General features: G+C 49.7%; 1 protein-coding gene across 1 annotated transcript in view; it reads right to left on the bottom strand.

The window, feature by feature from the left end:
* Nucleotides 1–20,902, bottom strand: part of LOC127462241 (exocyst complex component 4) — a 148,739-nt gene that overhangs the window by 15,404 nt on the left and 112,433 nt on the right. The window contains exons 7-9 of the mRNA XM_051770695.1: nt 12,063–12,204; nt 9,393–9,571; nt 8,040–8,199 (exon numbers count right to left, since the gene is read on the bottom strand). Of these exons, the coding sequence (XP_051626655.1) occupies nt 8,040–8,199; nt 9,393–9,571; nt 12,063–12,204 (481 nt within the window). The remainder of the gene's footprint in view (nt 1–8,039; nt 8,200–9,392; nt 9,572–12,062; nt 12,205–20,902) is intronic.

The following is a 20,902-nucleotide window of genomic DNA, read 5'->3' as shown; positions in this document are numbered from 1 at the left end:
AGGGCAACCAGCTCTGATGGAGATGTGACTGTGGTGGATCTCTAGCTATAGAGCAAGTATTCCAACCCTGGAAGTGTCCAAGGCCAGGCTGGACAGGGCTTGGAGCAACCTGGGATAGTGGAAGGTGTCCCTGACCATGGCAGGGGGTGGAACTGGATGATCTTTGAAGTCCCTTCCAACCTAAATCATGCTGTGATTCATCAGGTCAATGAGTCAACGTTTGTATCTGAGAGTTAAACTCAGGCTTAAACACTTTCTGGACCTGCACGTTCTTTGGGCTCTGTGTTCATGTGTGTGTTTCGATTACAAAGCCAACAAATTCCCTCCTTAAGGAATTTAAATACCCCAAAGGGAGGGGAGTGATGTGCTGTCACCACTCAGGGGGGTTCACCCACTTTCTTTCCATCTCCACGTGCTCGAGTGCTCCCGTTACATGAAAATCAGTTAAGGACAACCAGCAGAAATGTCATCCCCCAAGAGTGAAGTGCTTTGCTTCCCAACATCTGGTCTATCACCCCCAGGCCGTTTTGGAGCTTTTTCCTAATGTGAGAAGCAGCAGCAGGGAAGGCATTTCCCAGACACAGGCAATGAATAAGAAATCTGCTGCTCAGCAAAGCTGAGGACGTAAAAGTTATCCCTCCTTAGGCTGGAGCGAGGCCAAATGGCCTGAGGGTGGTGTGGGAAGAGCAGTGACTTCTGCACAAGGTGTTGGCTCCTCCTGCCTCCCCTCTGCTCTGCCTTGAGCCATTCCCTTCTTCACCCCTGATGCTTCATCCCAATTTCAGATAAAGCTCCATTTTCAGGACCATTATCATTCCAGAGTTCACCTCCCTGTTCGTTCCCTCTCCCCCAGCTGTGCCAGGCCTGCTGTGAACCAGACCAGGGAGCTGATCCTGCCAAAACCAGGGAAAAAAGCTGATGGAACCCCCCAAAAAACCAGCCCTTCCCCCCAAAGCTGGATGGTTTCCCTGCTCTAATTTACTGTGTCACAGCAGGAGCTGCTGTGAAGAGAAAGGGAAGGAGGTGTTTGCTGAGGCAAACTCCCAAACTCTGAGCCTTCAGGGCTGGATGGTGCTTTTCTCCCCTATGATGATGTGCTGGAAGAGCTGCCGAGCTTTTGTTGGGCACTGGTGATGCTTTTTGGGTTGCAACTGAAACACAGAGTGTTTTGGAGGTGGCTTTGCCAGATGAAGCAGATAAAGCATCAAGTGTTGTCCTGGGAAGGAGGAGTATTTGGGAGCAGCCCTGAGGAGAACTTGGGGAATAAAAAGCTGGAGATGCCCCATCCCAGAAACCCCCCTGTGTCCTGGGCTGATCCCACAGCGGGGGCAGCAGGGCAGGGGGGGATTCTGCCCCTCTGCCCCCTCAGGGGAGACCCCCCTGCAGAGCTGCCTCCAGCCCTGGGAACAAAATTCCTGAAGGATGTGGAGCTTCTGGAGAGAGTACAGAGGAGATCACGGAGCTGCTCCCAGGGCTGGAGCCCCTCTGCTCTGGAGCCAGGCTGGGAGAGCTGGGAATGTTCTCCTGGAGAAGAGAAGGCTCCAGGGAGAGCTGAGAGCCCCTTGCAGGGCCTAAAGGGGCTCCAGGAGAGCTGGAGAGGGACTGGGGACAAGGCCTGGAGGGACAGGACACAGGGAATGGCTTCCCAGTGCCAGAGGGCAGGGATAGATGGGATATTGGGAAGGAATTGTTGGCTAGGAGGATGGGGAGGCCCTGGCCCAGGTTTTCCAGAGAAGCTGTGGCTGCTCCTGGATCCCTGGAAGTGTCCAGGGCCAGGTTGGAGCAACCTGGGATAGTGGGAGGTGTCCCTGCCCATGGATTGGGGCGAGATGGTCTCTGCAGTCCCTTCCAACCCAAACCATCCCGTGATTCTGTGAGAAAATAATCTGAAATTCGGTGTTTAAACCAGTCAGTTGTTCACTGACCACGACAATCTGAAGTCAGGAGATCCCAACAGGGGCTGGGTTTCAAGGGCAGCTCCAACTCCATAAGCCAATGGCTCATCTGGCTGGAATGGATTTCCCAGAGAAGCTGTGGCTGCCCCTGGATCCCTGGGTCCAAGGCCAGGTTGGAGCAATCTCGGACAGTGGAAGGAGTGCAGACTATTCCTTCCCCAAAAGGGTTGTCCAGCCCTGGCACAGGATGGAGTCCCCATCCCTGCAGGGATTTAAAAGCCATGTGGGAGGTGGCACTTGGGGACATGGGTCAGTGGTGGCCAGAGCTGGGACTTGATGGTCTTAGAGGGCTTTTCCAGAGTAAATAATTCCATGATTCTGTGATTCTAAATGTACCGGATTGCAGAAAGCAGGGAGAGACCCCAAAAGTGCTCCATGAAATGCTGTCAGGGCATAAATTGGTGTTGTACTCAAACTCATGGCAGCTGAGGATTTAACTGGAAATTCAAATACCCAGATGGGTGGTTTGTTCCATGGAGTTTTATTGAGTCCATAACAGGGCAATTCTTTGGGATCCAGCAGCACCTGTGTGGTGAAGGACCAAATGGGGACTCCCCTGATCCCCCAAATCATACTGGGGAAGCAAAAGGAGGAAGGGGAGGGGGAGGGCATCAAGCTGAGGGGTGGTTTTTAATCCTCTGTGGTTGGGATTTTTGGTTAATGCAGTGAAACCACTAATTACAGCTAATTAAACCTGCACTGAGATCAAAGCTCAGTGGAAACTACAGGGGGGAGCAAACAAGAGAGGAAAGAAAGGCAAAGAAAACAGGGATTTTGTTGCAACCAAGTCCTTAATTGAAAACCAAAGCAGCTTTGTTAATTAAAAGCAGCAAACCCAAAATGAGGGCAGGCTCCAGACACGAGAGTCCAGGGCTGGGATGGAGATAACACGTTCTTCCCTGTCAGCAAAGAGAAGCTTTTCTTCTGGAGCTGCACTGCTTCTGGCTCCTCTGTAGAGAAAGGGCTTCCTGTGGGATCCAGACTGCAAAGATTTGGGGAATTCTACCTCGTTGGGGGATAAAGTGGGGGAATGAGAGTGCCCTATTTTACTCAGCTAATATCGGTTTTATTCAAATTAACTGAACTGAAAGACCCCAAATTCTGTCCTGGCTCCAGTGCAGCCCCAAGGGAGAACGTCTGAGATGCTTTTCACACCCAGTTCTGACCCACAGGCAGCAAAGGAGCATCACAGGAGCACTGCAGACACATCCCAACACAGGGGATCTGGGTGAGGATCTGCTGGACCTGATGGTCCCCACACACAAATCAACAGCACCAGAGGAAGGTTCCCTCCACCAGCCACAGCCCTGGGCAACCCAGGCACTAAACAGCAAACACATCCTGCTGTTTCTGCATTTATCAAGAATAAAATCGGGAAGAGAAGTGACATTTGGCAATGAAAAAGTCATATTTCAGAGCACTGGGATGTCCAGGGGCTTCCCTTCTCCCTCAGCAGCTCCCAGTAGATGGCAGCATGTTATTGCAGATTCCTCCTGCCTGCAACAGCATCAGAAATCGCTCCCATCCCTAAAAATCCTCTGTCTGCCAGTCAGAGCAGGAGAGGAGCCCGAAATGCTGAGCATCCCAACCACAGCTGTGCCCAGAAATAAAGCACCCCACGAAATCCTGCTGCTGCAGCTCAGACACTGCTCCCAGGGGTGTTTTTCATGAGTTCAGACATGTCCTGGTGGTGCTTTCCAATTTTCCCTATGTAGGAATCAGAGCCGGGTGGGACAACCCTGCCACATCCATGGATGTCTGAGCTGGCACTGGGAACTGTAGCACAAGGACATCTCTGCCTCTTGGCACTAATCCTAAATCTGGGGGTGAGGCCTTAAACCTGAGGCACAGGCCCCAAACATGAGAGTCAGGCCCTAAACCTGAGGGTCAGGCCTTAAACCTGAGGGTCAGGTCCTAAACATGGGGGTCAGATCCTAAACCTGAGGGTCAGGCCCCAAACCTGGGGGTCAGTTCCTAAACCTGAGTGTCAGTTCCTAAACCTGAGGGTCAGGCCCTTAACCTGAGGGTCATACCCCCAAACCTGAGGGTGAGGCCCTAAACCTGGGGGTCAGGCCCTAAACCTGAGCGCCAGACCCTAAATCTGGGGGTCAGGCCCTAAACCCGAGGGTCTCTCTCTGCTGCTGTGATTCACTCAGATATTAAAAATAAAATTAGGGTGCAGATGAGGTACCAGAGCAGAGCTGAGGCACTTTTTCCCAACCCCACACTGGTCCTTCCCACCACAGACTGGTTTGAAAGGAAACTCAAGCTCCATCCTAAACTTTTACAGAATCACTGAGTCACGGAATGGTTTGGGTTGGAAGGGACCTTAAGGATCATCTGACTCCAACCCCCTGCCATGGGCAGGGACACCTTCCACTGGGTGTCCACACTTCCATGGGTGTCTCTCCCTTCCCTTTGAAACCACCTCAATAACTCTCCAAAACCAGGGTGGTTTTAGCACTGCTGGATGTCCTAGAAAGTTATTTTTTTTTCAATGAACAGCTGAGAATGGAATGATATTTTATTTAAAGACAAGTCTGAAGCAGAAACCTCACCATTTTTTACTATCTCTGATGAGATCTTTGCATAAGGATGCGAGAGTAATTTTGGGCAGGGATAAAGGGGGAGTAGGAAAGAAGGCACAAGGGAAAAGATTTGAATAGGAATTCAAATTTGAAGCTTAATTTATCTCACTAATGCCGTAAGTCCAATTCTGGCTGTGAAACTTCCGAAATCTGGAGGTATTTGGAAGTCATGGCCAGTCCCAGACTTCGCAGCACAAGCCTGGGTATTACACACAGGGAGAAAATCCTACTTTTTCTTTAATAAAGTAGTGGATGCCCTAATGACCAACCACATTTCTGTGGCCCAGATACCGAACACACACACATAAGCTAAAAAACCTATTAATATTTGCAGGAAATTTAGCAAATGCCACAAATCCTTTGTGACACCTCAGCAGTCAGAGCCAGCCTGTTTTACCCTGTTTTCTCCTGGTGGAAAAACCTCCTTCCTGGAGCTCACACAACTTGGCAATTTATTTTTTTTTCCCCGATGGAAATGTGCTCCCGCTCTGCTGAGACTTTCCCTGCCTTGAACCAAGAAGCTCAAAGCAAAACTCATTTGAAACACATTTTCCCCTTGCCATGGGGCCATTCCCAAAGCTCCAAACTGCTGCTGTTGTCACCTGCAGGTGACAGAGCTGGTGAAAAACGGGGTTTAAACAGCAAAAGCCTCGCCAGAACCAACAAGTGTTAGCTGGGTTAAGTTTTGTTGTGAATCTTCTACGTGATTTTGGCTTCAGAGGAGAAAATTCTTCCCCCTGCTGCTTCCCTGGTTGGGGTTTCTACCTCCTAAGCAGAGAAGAAAGGGGATGCCCAGTGATTTTTGAGCCCCATAAAAAGACTTGAAGATGATATCCACAGTGAAAAATAAAAGCAAAATCAAAGGCAGGACAGCCAGGAAAGTCCTAAAAGTCTTCTGGTCCTTTCTCAAATGGTTTGTCTTTCCTATAAACTTGAACACATCGAACTTCAAATGTGTTCACTTGCAGGAAAGACCACACAGGACCTGTCCCAGAATTCAGATTTAACGGCTGAAAGGACTGTGTGAAGAGTGATGTGTTGATTGTTAATTGGGGCTAATTGATTCTTGAACCCTGAGCGTCTTGGACACGGAAATATCAAGGCAGGGTTGGAAACCTTTTCTCCTGTTCAGTCAGGATCACCCAATTCTCTGGAGAAGTGAGGCAGGGAGGGAATTTATTCGTCCCAGTCACCAGGAGCTGCAGGGGGAAGGATGAGCAGGTGGGTGGGGATTTCTCCAGCAGCTCTGCCACTGCTCCTGTCCACAAAATCACCACTTGCTCTCCCTTGTCATCTTTAAAAACGGCAAAACTGAGAGTTCAAACAGCACAGAGCATTTACAGACTCCTGCATGAGCCGTATCACAGGGAGACAAATCACTTTTATCCCACATTGATGTTATTTTCTGCTTTCTGGGGGTGAATTGTTGTGTTTGTTTAATGGTTTGAACAGACCTCAGTCCCCGGGGTACCCTGAGAACTTGCTCAGGTCATTGTGAATTCAGGTGAGCAGGGCAGGGTTTGGATGCATCAGAGCCTTGTTTATGGAAAAGAACCTGGATAATAAGAATTCAGGAGTTATCTGAAGGACAAAAGAATAAAACACACTCTCCAGATGATGGAATTATGCCCTAAAAGAAAGAGGAAAGAGATGCAGCCACGAAAGCTAAAAAGAAGTGTTGATGAATTTATATGATGATGGGAAGAATTCTGCATCCCAGGGACCACAAAGATGCTGTAGCCAGGTGGGAAATGGGCTCTTCCCCCAAGGAACAAGGGACAGGACAAGAGGAAATGGCCTCAAGTTGTGCCAAAGGGAGTTTAGATTGGATATCAGGGAAAATTTCTTCATGGAAACAGTGGTCAGGCACCGGACCTGGAGAGATTTCAAAGCCCTGTGGATGTGGCACTTGGGGACATGGGGCAGTGGTGGCCTTGGCAGTGCTGGGGAATGGTTGGCTTGGATCTCAGAGGTCTTTTCCAACCTAAATGGTTCCATGGTGCAGCTCAGGTGCCTCCTCTGAGCTCCACAGCTCTTGCTGATGGTCCCCAGCAGCTCCAACGTGTAGGAGAAAATCTGTTGCTGTGTAACCAGTCAGCGGTTGATGCTGTGAAAACTCCTGGTCTTCACCCACCCAGCAAGATCAGGAGCTGGGAACATGCTACCTCCTCACTCTTCCCTTCAAACTCCACACATCAAATTGTGCAGAGTCAGAGCTCCAGGGATATTCCACCTCTCCAGCAGCTCCTGGTTAATGTGTCATTATTTGGGTGTGTCATTATTTGGGTGCCACTGGGCTGTCAGCACATGCTCAAGCTCTGTTCTGCCTGGGCTAATTAAGCATCTCAACAGATCAGGGAGGGGGGAAAAAAAATATCATTTTAGAAAGGAGAGATTGAATTTGGGAATTGTATTCCTTGGAGAGTTTGTCATGGATCTTTCTCTCTCCGCCTTCTCCAGGCCTCCATAACTTCTTGGCGTCAATGTTATTGTGGAGGAACTAATTCAATAATGAGATCATTCCCCATATGACAGCCCAGGAAATGAGGCTCTCAGTCACACTCTTCCTCATCTGAGGGAGTCCAGCTTCTCTCCTGATTCAGTCTCCAAAAGCCAAATGATGACACCAACTATTCCCAGTGTTCGTGGGGGGTCCCATCCAAGTGCCACACGCAAAAACTCCCTGGTTTGATCTACATCCCTTCATTTGCAAGTCCCAGACTCCTCCTTTCGCTGTTTCTTGGGCTCAGCTGCTCATTCCTGAACCAGCTGCTGCCACAGAGGACCAGGAAGATCAGCCAGTGCAGTGACTCAGAGTCAGCACCTCCAGTCCAGGAGCAAACCACTGCTGAGTGTTTGCTCTCACCCATTTGCTTACTCCTCAATCCTCCTTTTGTGGATAAATCACCAGGGGGTCTGTCACATCCAGTTCTGGGTTTATTTTGCTCTTACTACTACTTTAAGATCAACAGAAGTTGAAAGGAGACATCCCTTCAAGCCCACCTGCATCTGGCCACCCTGAGGTCCACAGACTCTGTTCCTGGGAGTTGCTAAAAGTGTCAGCCTTCAACCAACCAAAGTATAACTTATCTGGGCAGGAATCCAAGCCCAAATTTCACCCAGTTTGAGTTCAACCTACAGCCTATACCTAGAAGATAGATATCTTCTAGATAACTTTATATTTAGAAGCTTTTCCTTGCCTGGGTTTTGGTCTTGGGAGGAGCCCCAAGTGCAGATGCTTTGGTGGAACCTCACGCTGAGCTCAAGTGCTCCATGTTTGGACTTGATGACCTTGGAGGTCATTTCCAACCTTAACCATCCTCTGATTCTCTGAACAACCAGGAGAAAGTAAATATTCCAATCAACACCTGGATGTGTTGAACTCGGTGCTCATCTCACGGCGAGACTTTCGGGAGGAGCTCCCTCTGCTTCACGTGGACACCAAAACAGCAGCAAACCCTACAATAACAAGCCCACCACGGGGCTCTGTGCTCACCTGGCAAAGTCCAGGTCGGCCTCCCGGGACATGGTGATGTTGGTCAGGTTCTGCTGCAGGATGAAGATGTTCCGACACATCTTCTTGATGCCGGACTCGCTGATGCGCTTGAAGTAGTGGGCGCCGTTGATGAGGATGCAGGAGATGAGGTGGCCCAACCCTGCCAGGGGGAGGAGGAAGGTGTTTAGTGGCAATAATTTATCATAAAACCCAGGAATGAGCACTGTTGAGTGGACTGGAACAAGGGATAACTGGAAACAGCCCCTGTGTGTTTTAGGACGACTTCCCTGAAGGTTCCCTTCTTTAGTAAAAATACAAAACTGCCCGAAAATCAGAATTGCACAACCTCTGATATCTCCAGGGCACTTCCAGGCTTTGCAGAGTGTCCCTTTCCATCCCTCTGTCTGGGCAGAGCAATGGAGCACTGCAGCTCCTGGAAGATCACAGTGGTTGAATCTGTTTTCAAGGGTGGTGTTTTCCCTGGAAAACTCACGGTCTCCAGGAGCAGAAATGAGCTGCACCCAAAGCACTTGGTGCACAACCTCTCTCTGATCAGGCTGGAACAGTTTCTCGTGTCTGAGGGATGTCCCTGCTGCTCAAGGACACAGTTGGGTGCTGACAGTCACAGCTACCCCCAAAATGATGGATCCATTCAAGTCAATTCCCTCTCCTCACACAGACATGGGACACCTGAGTTGTTGGAGGGGCTCCAGAACCTGATGGTGACGTGTTTGCCACAGATTCACAGAGCTCGGAAAACAGCTCCATAAAAAACTCTCTCTCTGCAGCTACATGGGAATGGCAGGGAATAATACAAGCCTTGGGATCATGAAATCACAGAAGGGTTTGGATTGGAAGGGACCTTAGAGAGCATCCAGTTCCAACCCTGACGCTTTCCACTGTCCCGGGTGGTTTCAAGCCCAGTCCAACCCGGCCTTGGACACTTCCAGGGATCCAGGGGCAGTCACAGCTTCTCTGGGAAATCCATTCCAGCCTCTCCCCACCCTCCCAGACAGCAATTCCTTCTCAATATTCCACCTATCCCTGCCCTCTGGCAGTGGGAAGCCATTCCCTGTGTCTGTCCCTCCATGCCTTGTCCCCAGTCCCTCTCCAGCTCTCCTGGAGCCCCTTTAGGCCCTGCAAGGGGCTCTCAGCTCTCCCTGGAGCCTTCCCTTCTCCAGCTGAACCCCGCTCAGCTCTCTCACCCCATCAAACCCCCGTTTCCCACAGGGATCTCACTTATCCCATCGGTGCCAACAGCCCCTCAATCCACCAAGGAACGCCGTGGAGCTTTGGGATGAGGACAAAAACCCCTTTTTTTGAAGACCCAGAGTGTTGTGGGAGGTGCCTGACCTTCGAAGATGTACTGGAACTTGTGCTGCTGGAGGCTGGCACTCATGGCCTCCTCGATGGCGCTGATGTCCTTGTTGAGCCTCACCACCAGCGGGTCGTAGTCCATGCTCTCCACGTTGGCCACGATGGCATAGTTCCCCTGCTTGGCCAGAGGGATCAGGTAGTGGAAGCAATGAACCCTGCAAAGAAAAGAGAATTATCAAAAAATTTTTCAAAGCGTTGCTTCTTTTGTTTTCCTTCCGGCGGCGTTAAAAAAATAACACCTTTATTTAAAAAGCTTTGTTTAAAAATGTATTTAAAGGTAACCAACTTCAAGGACTGGGTGGTTATATCTGAATTAAACACACCCTCCTCTTGTCATTGTCCCACCTCTCTGGGGGTTTTCCTGCTTGTTGCCATCCCTGTTTTCCTGGATTCCATTTGCACACTGATCTGTGCTTGACCCAAGAGTGGTGAGAAGCCACAGGGGCCAGAACCCCATCCAGGCTGGTGCCTTTTCCATGAATCCAGGTTATCTCAGGCCTCATCTCCCACTATAGCCCAGCTGGAGAACTGCTCCATTTCCATCCTTTTCCCCGTCTTTCCCTCCAACCCGTGCCTGCAATCCCGAGCCCAGCAGATGATGGATGGCAGGTTGAAGGGCTGCTGACAATAACTGATGTGGATTTTTTTTTGCAGAGCTCCACCCTGACTTCCCCAGGGACACAACACGGCTCAGGATGTGTCACAGGAGAACAAACTGATGATCCATCAATTCTGTCACATCTATTTGATGCTTCAGAGGAAAAGGGAAGCAATGAAAATCCACCTGGTCCATACAATGCATCAGGGAAAAGCGTCTTCCCGGCCCCGCAGTGGACAGCTGGCAGCCTGAAGAAAGGCATTTGCTGCCTTTGATCTCTGCATGGGAAGTCAGAGACTTCATGGAATTCTCCTCAGCCCTTTTAAAAAAAAATCCAGCTGGTTCCCCAGTTCCTGCTGCTGTTTGAAAAAGTGGGAAGAAAAGCTGCTGTTTGTGATCCGAAGAGCGGCGGCTCCTGAATGTGGAGACACCCGGTAAAAACTTTGGCACCGTCTCCCATGGGATGCTCCTGGAAAAGGCTTGGCCAGGGGCACTCTGGGCTGGGTGAGGAACTGGCTGAGGGCCCAGAGAGTGGTGGGGATGGAGCTGCATCCAGCTGGGATCCGTCCCCAGGGGTGTCCCCAGGGATCAGTGCTGGGCCCAGTCCTGTTCAGTGTCTGCACTGAGGATCTCGAGGAGGGGATGGAGGGAACCATCAGCACATTGCAGGTGACCCCAAGCTGGGGGAGTGTTGATGTGCTGGAAGGCAGGAGGGCTCTGCAGAGGGCCCTGGCCAGGCTGGATCCATGGGCTGATTGCAAGGGGCTGAGGTTCCCCAAGGCCAAGGGCCGGGTCCTGCCCTTTGGCCACAAGAAGCCCCTGCAGCTGCAGGCTGGGCCAGAGGGGCTGGAGAGCAGCCAGGCAGGAAGGGAGCTGGGAGTTGGGCTGGGCAGGGAGCTGAAGAGGAGCCCGAGGGTGGCCAGGGGGGCAAGAGGGCCAAGGGCTGCTGGGCTGGCTGAGGAAGAGTGTGGCAGCAGGAGCAGGGCAGGGCTTGTGCCCCTGGGCTGGGCGCTGGGGAGGCCACCCCTGGAGTGCTGTGTCCAGCTCTGGGCCCTGAGCTCAGGAAGGCCCTGGAGGGGCTGGAGTAGGGGCAGAGAAGAGCAGCCAGGCTGGGGAAGGGACTGGAGCCCAAGTGCTGGGAGGAGAGGCTGAGGGAGCTGGGGGGGCTCAGCCTGGAGAGGAGGAGGCTCAGGGGAGACCTCCTCACTCTCTGCAACTCCCTGCCAGGAGGGGGGAGCCGGGGCGGGGGATCGGGTTCTGCTCCAGGGAACCAGTAGTAGGACAGGAGGGCACGGCCTCAAGCTGGGCCAGGGCAGGGGCAGGTTGGACATCAGGAAGGAATGTTTTCCATGGAGAGTGCTCAGCCATTGGAATGGGCTGCCCAGGGAGGGGCTGGAGTCACCGTCCCTGGAGGTGTTTAAGGACAGACTGGATGTGGCATCAGTGCCATGGGCTGGGAACCACGGTGGGGTTGGAACAAGGGTTGAACTGGATGATCTCAGAGGGCTTTTCCAACCCGGCTGATTCTGGGATTCTGTGATCTATGATTAAAACACCATTGTGCCTTTTTGTGAGGACAAAGCCCCCCAGAAACACATTTTTCCTCATCTCTGACATAATCATGGAATCACAGAACAGTCTGGGTTGGAAGGGACCTTAAAGATCATTTAGTTCCACCCCTGCCACGGGCAGGGACACCTTCCACTAGATCAGGTTGCTCCAGTCTGGCCTTGGACACTTCCAGGGATCCAGGGGCAGCCACAGCTTCTCTGGGAAATTCATTCCAGGGTCTCCCCACCCTCCCAGCCAGGAATTTCTCCCTAATCTAAATCTCACTGCTGGTTCAGACACAGAACTCCCTGAGCAATTCCTGCCTCCCTCACACGTTTGGCCATCCCTGGTGATGTGATCTGGCACTTCTGGACCGACCTTCGATGCTGCACCAGGCAACTTTATCCTTCTCTGATGCCATAATATGTACTCTGGTCACATTCTTAACCCACAGCCTGCCAGGCTCGCCCACGAATCCCAAATTTTGGGGTGTTCACCTGACTTCCAGGTGCAGAACCAGCAGGCAGCGATCGGCCATCTCCTGGAAAGACCTGGCCAGCTCACTCAGCGTTTGCAGGATCTGTTCGGATGCAGGGAGTTGTTCCATGCTGCAGTGGCTGTCCTGGCCTGGAGACATGGCTGGAAAAGAGAAGACAGAAGAGATTTGTGACATCCTTCAGCAGCTTTACCACCCACAGCATCTCATCTGCTCCCATCCCAAACACGTGCGTTCTCCGCGCCTTTGGCTGAGCAATAACGGCTCTAATTTGATATTTAACATCTACTGTGAAGCACCAAAGTGCTTCTGCAGTGGATTGAACTCCAAAGTGAGCCTGAGGGGGTTTAATCAACCCCCAGGATACATTTGCTTGGGAAGATATTGCTCTGTGATGGGTATTGCTGCAGCTGCAGAATCCAGGATCATTCATCTTGCTGGAAAGAGCTGCCTGGGAGCCAAAGCACAGCTCCAACAGGTGACAGGCTCCTTTTTTTAGTCACCACAGGCTCCCCCATCCGACCTCAGGTGAGTCTTTACTCCCTCAGAGGCACCTGGGAAGCTTTTTTGGGGGGGTTTTGTTAATAAAACACAGCTCTTGGGCAGCGAGGCAAAGGTGTGACCTGGCCATGGAGCAACTGCTTCCTTCCCACCGAGACCTCCAAAACACCACCTGGAATTTCTCCCAGCCCTAAGGACATTGTTCTGTCTCTGAGGGGTTTCAGTGCAGCTCTAACTCTGGAACCTCACCCCTTATATTTTATCCACTCACATTTAATCCTGAGCCTCCTCCCCTGCAACCCAAAAGCTGCCCCTTGAGTAAGGGAGTGAATTCCCTAATAGGAATAACACTCTGTTACCTTACATTCTGCCCTAATTAGAGGAAACACATCCCAAATTCCTTGGATCAAGGCTTTGCTCCAGCAGCACTTTAGGACTGACATCCTGCCTACATGATTAGCAAGGTTTGGGATTGGGCTGGTTCCTCTTACTTGAATTAAACAATGGGATTGCCAGGGATCTCCTGCATCAGCAAGTCCCATCCTCACAATCCCTGTGTCCCAGGGCCTGGAGTATGAACTCCTGGGCCATATTAAAGCTGGTCAGGTTCCTACCCCTGCTGGCTCCTTCCAAACATCGCTTCTCCAATTGGGAAGTTAAAATTTGGGATCTAATTTCCAGCCTAAAACTTGCTCATTGATGTTTTACGTTCGGTTCTTTACATGCCAACATTCCTGTTTTCCCTATGGAGCTCTCCATGGCTCTCTGGAGAATCAGAGAATCATTAAGGCTGGAAAAGCCCCTCCAAGATCATGGAATCAAACCATTCCCCAAAGCCATCACTGACCCACATCCCCAAGTGCCACATCCATATGGATTTTAAATCCCTCCAAGAATGGGGACTCCACCCCTGCTCTGGGCAGGACAACCCTCTCCACGAAGGAATTTTCCCAAATATCCAGTCTGAACCTCCCTTGGCACAACTTTCCTCCTGTTTTGTCCCTTGGAGGCTGATTTAGGTAAATGTCACTCGGGGCTTGTTTGTACAACCTGCTTTGGGAGAGGAACCTTCAATGAGCTTTGGATTTGTTCCTAATTTAATTAGGAGTAAAATATAACAAAATTAAATTTTGCTCCTAAAGTTAAACCACATTCAGCCTGGAAAGAGAAAAAAAAAAAAAAGGAGATAAAAACTCAAAAATGTTTTTTGTGTAAAACAAATTGAAACAGAGGTAAAAATATAAGAGGGAGTTGTACAGATGAAGGAGGGTGGCAAAGCCAGAGGAAAAAATTTCACCCAGGGAGAGATTTCACCCGGGGAGAGATTTCACCCAAGTGCCTGAATGTGCCTCTAAATGTTCTGGGAATTAAACCAGAGAAAAGTGTGCAAGGATGAAGCCATGGAAAACATGGAGAGCTGGAAGCAGGTGATCTTTGATGCCTGGAGAAGCTGTGGCTGCCCCTGGATCCCTGGAAGTGTCCAAGGCCAGGCTGGAGCAACCTGGGCTAGTGGAAGGTGTCCCTGCCCATGGCAAAGAGTTGGAATTAGATGATCTTGGAGGTCTTTCCAACCCAAAGCATTCTGGGATGACTCTGTGGATTCCCCTCCTTCAGCAGCTCCTGCGGGAACACGGTGAGACAATTCAAAAACTGCTGGAAATAATTCACTGGCCTGGAGTGTGGAAGAGAAATAAAGAGGGAAATGGGAGTGACAACCCCCAGGGGGAGTGGGAATGACAGAGATTCCCCCTCCCCAGCACACCCTGACACTTCTCCCAGCTTTTCTCTCTCCTCACCGAGCTCTACCCCGCAGAGAAAATGGAATTATCAACGAGGGGGTGATGGGATTATTTGCACAACCTCTAATTTCCAGATCAGAGTGTTAAGAGATGACTCTTGGAAGCTGCTTTGGAAGAGCTGTGACATCTCCAAGTGACACTGGTTTTCCCTGGAGGGGGGCAGGACTTTTGGCTCAGGGATCAGATCAAGGGATGCTTTTCTGGTCACGGCAGAAAGCAGGAAACCTCACCTTTATTATGCACGAAAAAAACACCTATTTTGAACCAAAAATCCTACATTTTGAGTAGCTTTTATCAGCCTGGAGATGGACTGGCTGCAAGAATCATCTCTCTTTAGCAGTGTCAGGGTTCTCGCTCCAGAGATTCCGCCCCGGAAGGCCCGGAGATGGATGGACCCATCATCTGAAAAGCAGGAGTCAGCTAATTCCTGCAGCAGGCAGATACACACATCATTTTTCTCCTCTCCAGAACTCATTTACAGCACTTTAAGTGAAGCTGTAATTATATTTGTCAGTGGAGGCGAGAGGAGGAGGGAGACGGGGACGAGCTGCTCCTTATTTAAAGCCTGAAGTCCTTCTGGGTGGAGGGTCAGGTGGGGGCTTGGGGGGGGATGAAGATGAATTTCTCCAGTGGATTTTCACTTTTTGAGCTCCAAGGAAGCCTTTCAGAGCCCATCAATTTTCCTCTGGACACCCAGGAAGGATCATTTCACAGCCCACGAGAAAAAAAATCCCCTTTTCTTTAAGTCTCGCTCGAGACGGTTTTTACTCCATCATCCTGGGCACAGAATGAGCTGGAGCAGCAAAAAACCAAAATAATCAGAGCCTGAATTATTAAGGGGCCTGGAATAAAAAAAATGTGATTTGGAGCTGGCTGTGGAGTTGGGCAGTTCTTTGGGCAGAGGGTGACACCGCCCGGGGCCGTCTGACCCACCACCCCTTCGAGAAAACGGGAGAGAAGCAAAAAAACGGCAAAAAAAGCAAAAAAACCTTGAAATACCAGAAAAAAAACCCCAGCAGATCGGCAGCCATCCACTTCTTCTTCCCCTTCTCCTCTTTCCTGATCCCTTTTCTCACCCTCCATCCCTAATCCAAGCTGAACATGATCCCAACTTGGCCAACACGACACCCACCGGTGGAGCGAGCGGTGGCTTCGCTCCGTTGGTGTTTTTATCACCTTGAGCCTGGATTAATTTGCCTAAACTGAGCTTTCCATGCTGCTGGATAACATGGCTTTGCTTGGAATTTCTCCAGCCTTGCTGCAAGCACAGCCAGGTTCCCTCTCCCTGAGGAAACAGGGAATGAAACTTTGCTGTTTCATTCCGGCAAAGCGGAGAAAAAACCAACCCGACGCCGTCGTTGCCACCCCTGATTTCAATCCTTTGGTGACTCAGAGCTCTCCTGACAGGCTGGGCCTTGGAAATCAATGGCTGGGAATCGCCAGAGCTCGGGAATATTAAACAAAACCTGCCTTGTTGCCCATAAACAACCCCCTGTAACCACTCAAGGGCCGTTTCCCACCGCGGATGGATCGGAGCAATGGAATGGCATGAGGAGGGAAATCAATCCAAGGAGACGAGCTCTGAGCCTCGGGAATAAACCCCCACAGCGCTCCCTGCGGTTGCTTCAGGCTCGCAGAGGTGTTTTACAGCTTTACAGAGGGGAAAAACCCTCTTTTTTGGGAAAGAGAGGCTGTTTGAAACGCTTGCTGTGCCCCATCGCAACATTAAAGGCCAATTTGCAGCTTCCTAAATTTTAATGCCTGACCCCCTTCCACTCCAGAAGAGGAAACTCCAAAATAAGTGCAAATATACCCATGGAAAAGGGAATTTTTTATGGGTTACGTGTCAGACTAAGCCTTTAGAGCTCAGGATTAACTCTTCTCCCTGCTGGAGAGTTTTCCGGGGATCTCACGAAGCACTTTCTGTGCTTTAGTTCCCAGTGTGGAAAACCTGGATAAAGTGCTTTTATCCATCACTCCCATTCAAGCTGACTCAGGTCTCCACATCTCCTTTTCCTACAGTTTTTAGCACCACCAGGGGATGATGCCACCGGGAGACAAAATTACTATTCAAACACCTACCAAAAAAAAAAAAAGGAGAATATCTGGTTATTTATAGGGAAAAAGCTTTGGGTGAAGTTGGAATAATCAGATAGGTGATTATGTGGGGTTTTTTTAGAGGAGATTAAAGCACAGTGAGTGCATCAAATTCAACATCAAGGGCTTATTTTGGGAAGTTTTCCAAAGGAAAACACATTCCAGGAGACCTCTGCCTTCTGAACCCAAACAGCAGGAGGAAAACAATATATTTTTAAATATATCACTATAAAAAAACCCCATCTCTCTTACTGTTAAGCCACGATCTGTCACTCTGGGACACTGATGAGGAAAGAAATCCCAGAATTCCCAGAATATTCTGAGTGGGAAGGGCCCCACAGATGCCACTTGGACCAATTTTTGGCTGCTGGAGCACTATTTGAAGCCCCAAGGCACAGCTCACTCACTGCCTACTCCTAAACTGGTCTAGTTTGGAGACCTCAGAGCTGCAGATTTATAGGAAAGGTCTGGAACGAGCCATAAAATCTGGAACTGGGTTTTGACTCTCCCTAAGTTCCCTCTCCCTTCCTCCCGGAGCTCCAGGGATTCGGGGAAGCAAAGCTGGATTTTGGGGTTGACATCTTCCCTGTGCTTCTCAGAGGGGACCTCCTAGATATGGCTGGTTGCTTAAAATGTTTATGGATTAATTGCTGCATAATTCTACCTAAATTGTCCTTTTTTCAGAGAGTTTAAATAGAAATAAAACACTGAGAGCAACGATATCTCCTCAGATTTCCAAGATCAGAGAAGAGACCGTGTTGGAAGGGACCTTGAAAGGTCATCTGGTCCAACCTTCAACATTTCTGGCACCTGACAGTTGGATTCTGGGTGTCAGCTGTCTTCTTCCTGCAGGATCCAAAGGGAAAGATAGTTCCAAAGGATGGTGGCTCTGCAATTCCATGCTCTGACCTTTGCTTCCACAAAGATGGATCAGGTCAACTCCTGACTCCACCACAAGCTTGTCTCTACAAACACCTCTTTCTGGAGGCACTTCTGGAAACAGGAGTGGGGGAGGTGATGAGCAGAGGTGATGACAGCACTGAGTGTCCCTTGTAACAGCCCAAATCCTCCTCCTTGACCCCGATCCCTGCAAAGCTCTGGGATGTGGGGAACATTTATGGACACAACATTTATGGGCAAATCCCATTGGACTGACAGGGAAACGCTGGGATCCTTGTGAAAACAGAACAAATGGGACAGCTGCAAGAGGTCAGGACCCTTCAAACAAGAGGTGGGAGGATGGAATTGTCTAAATTCCACTGGTCTGCAATTTAAATAAATATAAATAAATATAAATAAATAAATCAATCTCAGCTTTTACTGGGATCAACAGGGAAAGCACTCGCTGGTGCTGAAGGGGCAAAGTTCTGCCAACACTTAAAGGACAGGCAGAAGTAAAGAGAAAACAAGCTCAAGGAGAGCTTCCTATTAATATAACTCACAATAAATTCCAACTAATAAATCCCATTTTCGAGTGGAAGATACTTAAGGGAGGGATTTTCCCTCGCAAATCGACTCGGGGTTTTGAAGAAGGAACAACCAGCACCCAAAACCCGTGGGGAAAAGAAGCCAAAAACTGAAAGCTGGCCCGGAGAAAACTTCCTCCCGCGGGGGCTTCACTCCACGTTAAAATTCAAGCGCAGGGAAAAAGGGGACAAAGGCAACGGGCTGGAAAAACTCCTGCCAACCTCGATGGGCGATGAGCGGAGATAAGAAGGACGATAAGAAGGACGGGGCTGCAGAGCCCATCAGTTCAGCAAACACCGCTGATGAGGGAGAGCACAGCCTGTCAGAGGTGATAAAGAACAGGCTAAACATTCTATTAGTTTTTCATTTGGGGAATTAATGTTTTTTCTGTGGCCGTGCAGATGCTCCCCCGGTTAATGAATCGTCTCGTTAGCGCTGCCCGAGCTCCTCGCAGCATCCATTTCCCCGGGAAAAAAGGCAATAACTCCTCAGAAAGGGGGTGGGTCGGTTTTCCATCCTTTTCTGCAAACAGGCAGCCTTGGGAGAGGGGTTACTGTGGGGGAAATATCTGCCAAAGAAAGGGGAAAAAGTAAAAATCTGGCGGAGGTTTGAGTTTTACGTCGCAAAAACACACTGGAAGCTTTGGTGGCTCAACACGTTCCTCGAAGAACTTTGCAGTCGAGGCTGGAAAAGGCACAAAAATCACCCAAAACTGCCTGGTTCATTTAAAAAACTCCAAAAAACCAGGTGTTTGTCACTGTTTTTTCACTGGAGGAAGCAAAATTGGGCAGGGAGAGCGAAGGGCAGGAAAACCATCACAGTTGTCTTCAGGGTGGAAGGATCTCCCTGAAAAGTCCAGGATTTGCTGTTCCAGGGCTCCTCAACTATGAAATAGCCCCTGTGTTAATTTTTTTTTCCTCTTTGCAGTGATTTATAATGTAACTCTTCCCTTTCTTACCCTTCCCAGAAATATTATTTCTTGGGCTGAATTCCATGAGCTCAGAAGTGACTTGATTTCCAAAGCTCAGTAAAAATCCTTTTTTTTCTCAGTTCTGGAAACATTTTTGGTGGTTTTCTTTGCCTTTTTGGAGTTTCCCACCTTCCTCTGGGCTTGTTTAGCCCAAACCAGCCACCTGCTTCACCTCATTTGCATTAAAAATAGAGCAAAATCCCAGCTCCAGTGAAGTCCTGGAGACATTTCCATCAATCTACAGAGAGCCAAAAGCTCCCTCCCCGTCCTTTTCCTTTCTTTCCTCGATCCTGAGCTGCACCTTCTCAATAAGTGCCCTCAAAACATTTTTCTGGGTATAAACTTGCCCCGGGAGGGGTTGTATTCCTAGAAGATCCTTCAGCCTCCCAGCCTGGACTCACTGGAAGAGAAAGGAGCAAAATTCCTGAGCTCGATCCGTGTCCTGATGCCAAAGAGCAAAAACTGAAGGGCCAAGGGGGGGAAAGAAAATGTAATGAAAATAAAAATACCTGAAAGATCTTCTTTTTGGACTGTTGAAAATTACAGATTAATGGTTTGGGGGCTGGTTTGTTTTTTTATCAATAGATTAGTTTGCAAAGCAAGAGGAGGAGCAGCAGGGAGGTCTGTGCTGGAAGACAAAGAAGAAGGGAAGAGTCTTGTCCAGGAGGATATTGAGGAAGGTCTGAACAGGAATATCCACGGGAATTACAGAGGGTTTTCAAAGGTGGGGTGAAGAGTGGGAAACCAGGAAACCCAGGAGAACAGGCAAGCACCAAGATGACTTTGGTGGCAGCAGGAACATCAGCTGTGTTTGGAATCAGCTGCACCAGCCTCCCGGTCTGACTTCTCCCCAATTCCTGCTTATTTCAGAGTCATTTCCCCCCAAATCCCATAGGATTTAAAAGCTGGTTAGATCAGAGTCATCCCACGTGGTGACATCAACAACTGACTGTGCTCTGGAGTCACATCACTGAGTTTTTGACCATTATTTTGCCCCTTCCAGAGCAGAGGGAAGTGTCACCTCTGCCAAACCAAGGACAAGCAAGGAGGACCTTCTGCTGTTAAGGTGACACCACCGAGCCGGTTTTCCTTCAGGAGAGATAAAAAGATCCCAATAACTGAACCACCAGGAGCGGGTTCTTGGGAGTTCTTTCCACAACCCCCTCGATTGGCTGGAATTGCTCCTCGTCGAAAGCCTCGCTAATTAGGGTCACTTATTTACACGACAATCCCCCGCCTTTAGGGCCGGTAGGTGGGAGGAAAGAGGGCGGGTAATTAGTGTAATCACGGGGCTGAGTTAAGTGCTGAGCCCGCAGGCACCGGGAGAGCATCCCGGTGGTGTCCCCGATCCATGAATGCAGGAGCCAGGTCAGGAAAACCACCTCTCGTTTCCTGACCTTTAAATATCGGATGTAAAGCTGCAACCACTGACCCGTGAGAGCAGCTCCGCTGCGGAATTCCAGGGGAAAAAAACAAACAAACAAACAAACAAGGCACTGAGAGGCACCAGGAGATCGCTTGGGCAAGAAAACTAAAAGAGCTTTTAGTTGCCTGAGGACTGTGGGGTTTTATCCCTGAGATCCAGCAAAGCTGACCCGTATTTAAGCTGGGAAATTTTAGTGCCAAAGTTATAAAACAAAGCAGAGGAACCTCCTCGTCCTCAGTTTAACCAGAACAGGTATTTTGTTGCCAGGAGGTCTTGGAGGTTGGTCTGAGCACTTTGCCATCCCAAATTAATTATCTGTAGTTTTTGTCCTCCAAGGAACCAGCTGGATTCTTGTCCTCTGCCTGAACTGGTCACAGAATCACAGAATATTTTGATTTGGACCTTAAAGACCATCTTGTTCCACCTCTTGCCACAGGAAGGGACACCTTCCACTAGCCCAGGTTGGTTGGGACTATGAGCAACCTGGCCTTGGACACTTCCAAGGATCCAGGGGCAGCCACAGCTTCTCTGGGAAATCCATCCCAGCCCCTCCCCACCCTCCCAGCCAGCAATTCCTTCCC

This window comes from Manacus candei, unplaced genomic scaffold, assembly GCF_025592945.1.
Source record: "Manacus candei isolate 608988 ecotype Guabito, Panama unplaced genomic scaffold, ASM2559294v1 h1tg000123l, whole genome shotgun sequence".
Lineage (NCBI taxonomy): Eukaryota > Metazoa > Chordata > Aves > Passeriformes > Pipridae > Manacus > Manacus candei.
Note: the sequence above shows the minus strand (reverse complement) of the source record. Positions and strands in the feature narration are given on the sequence as shown.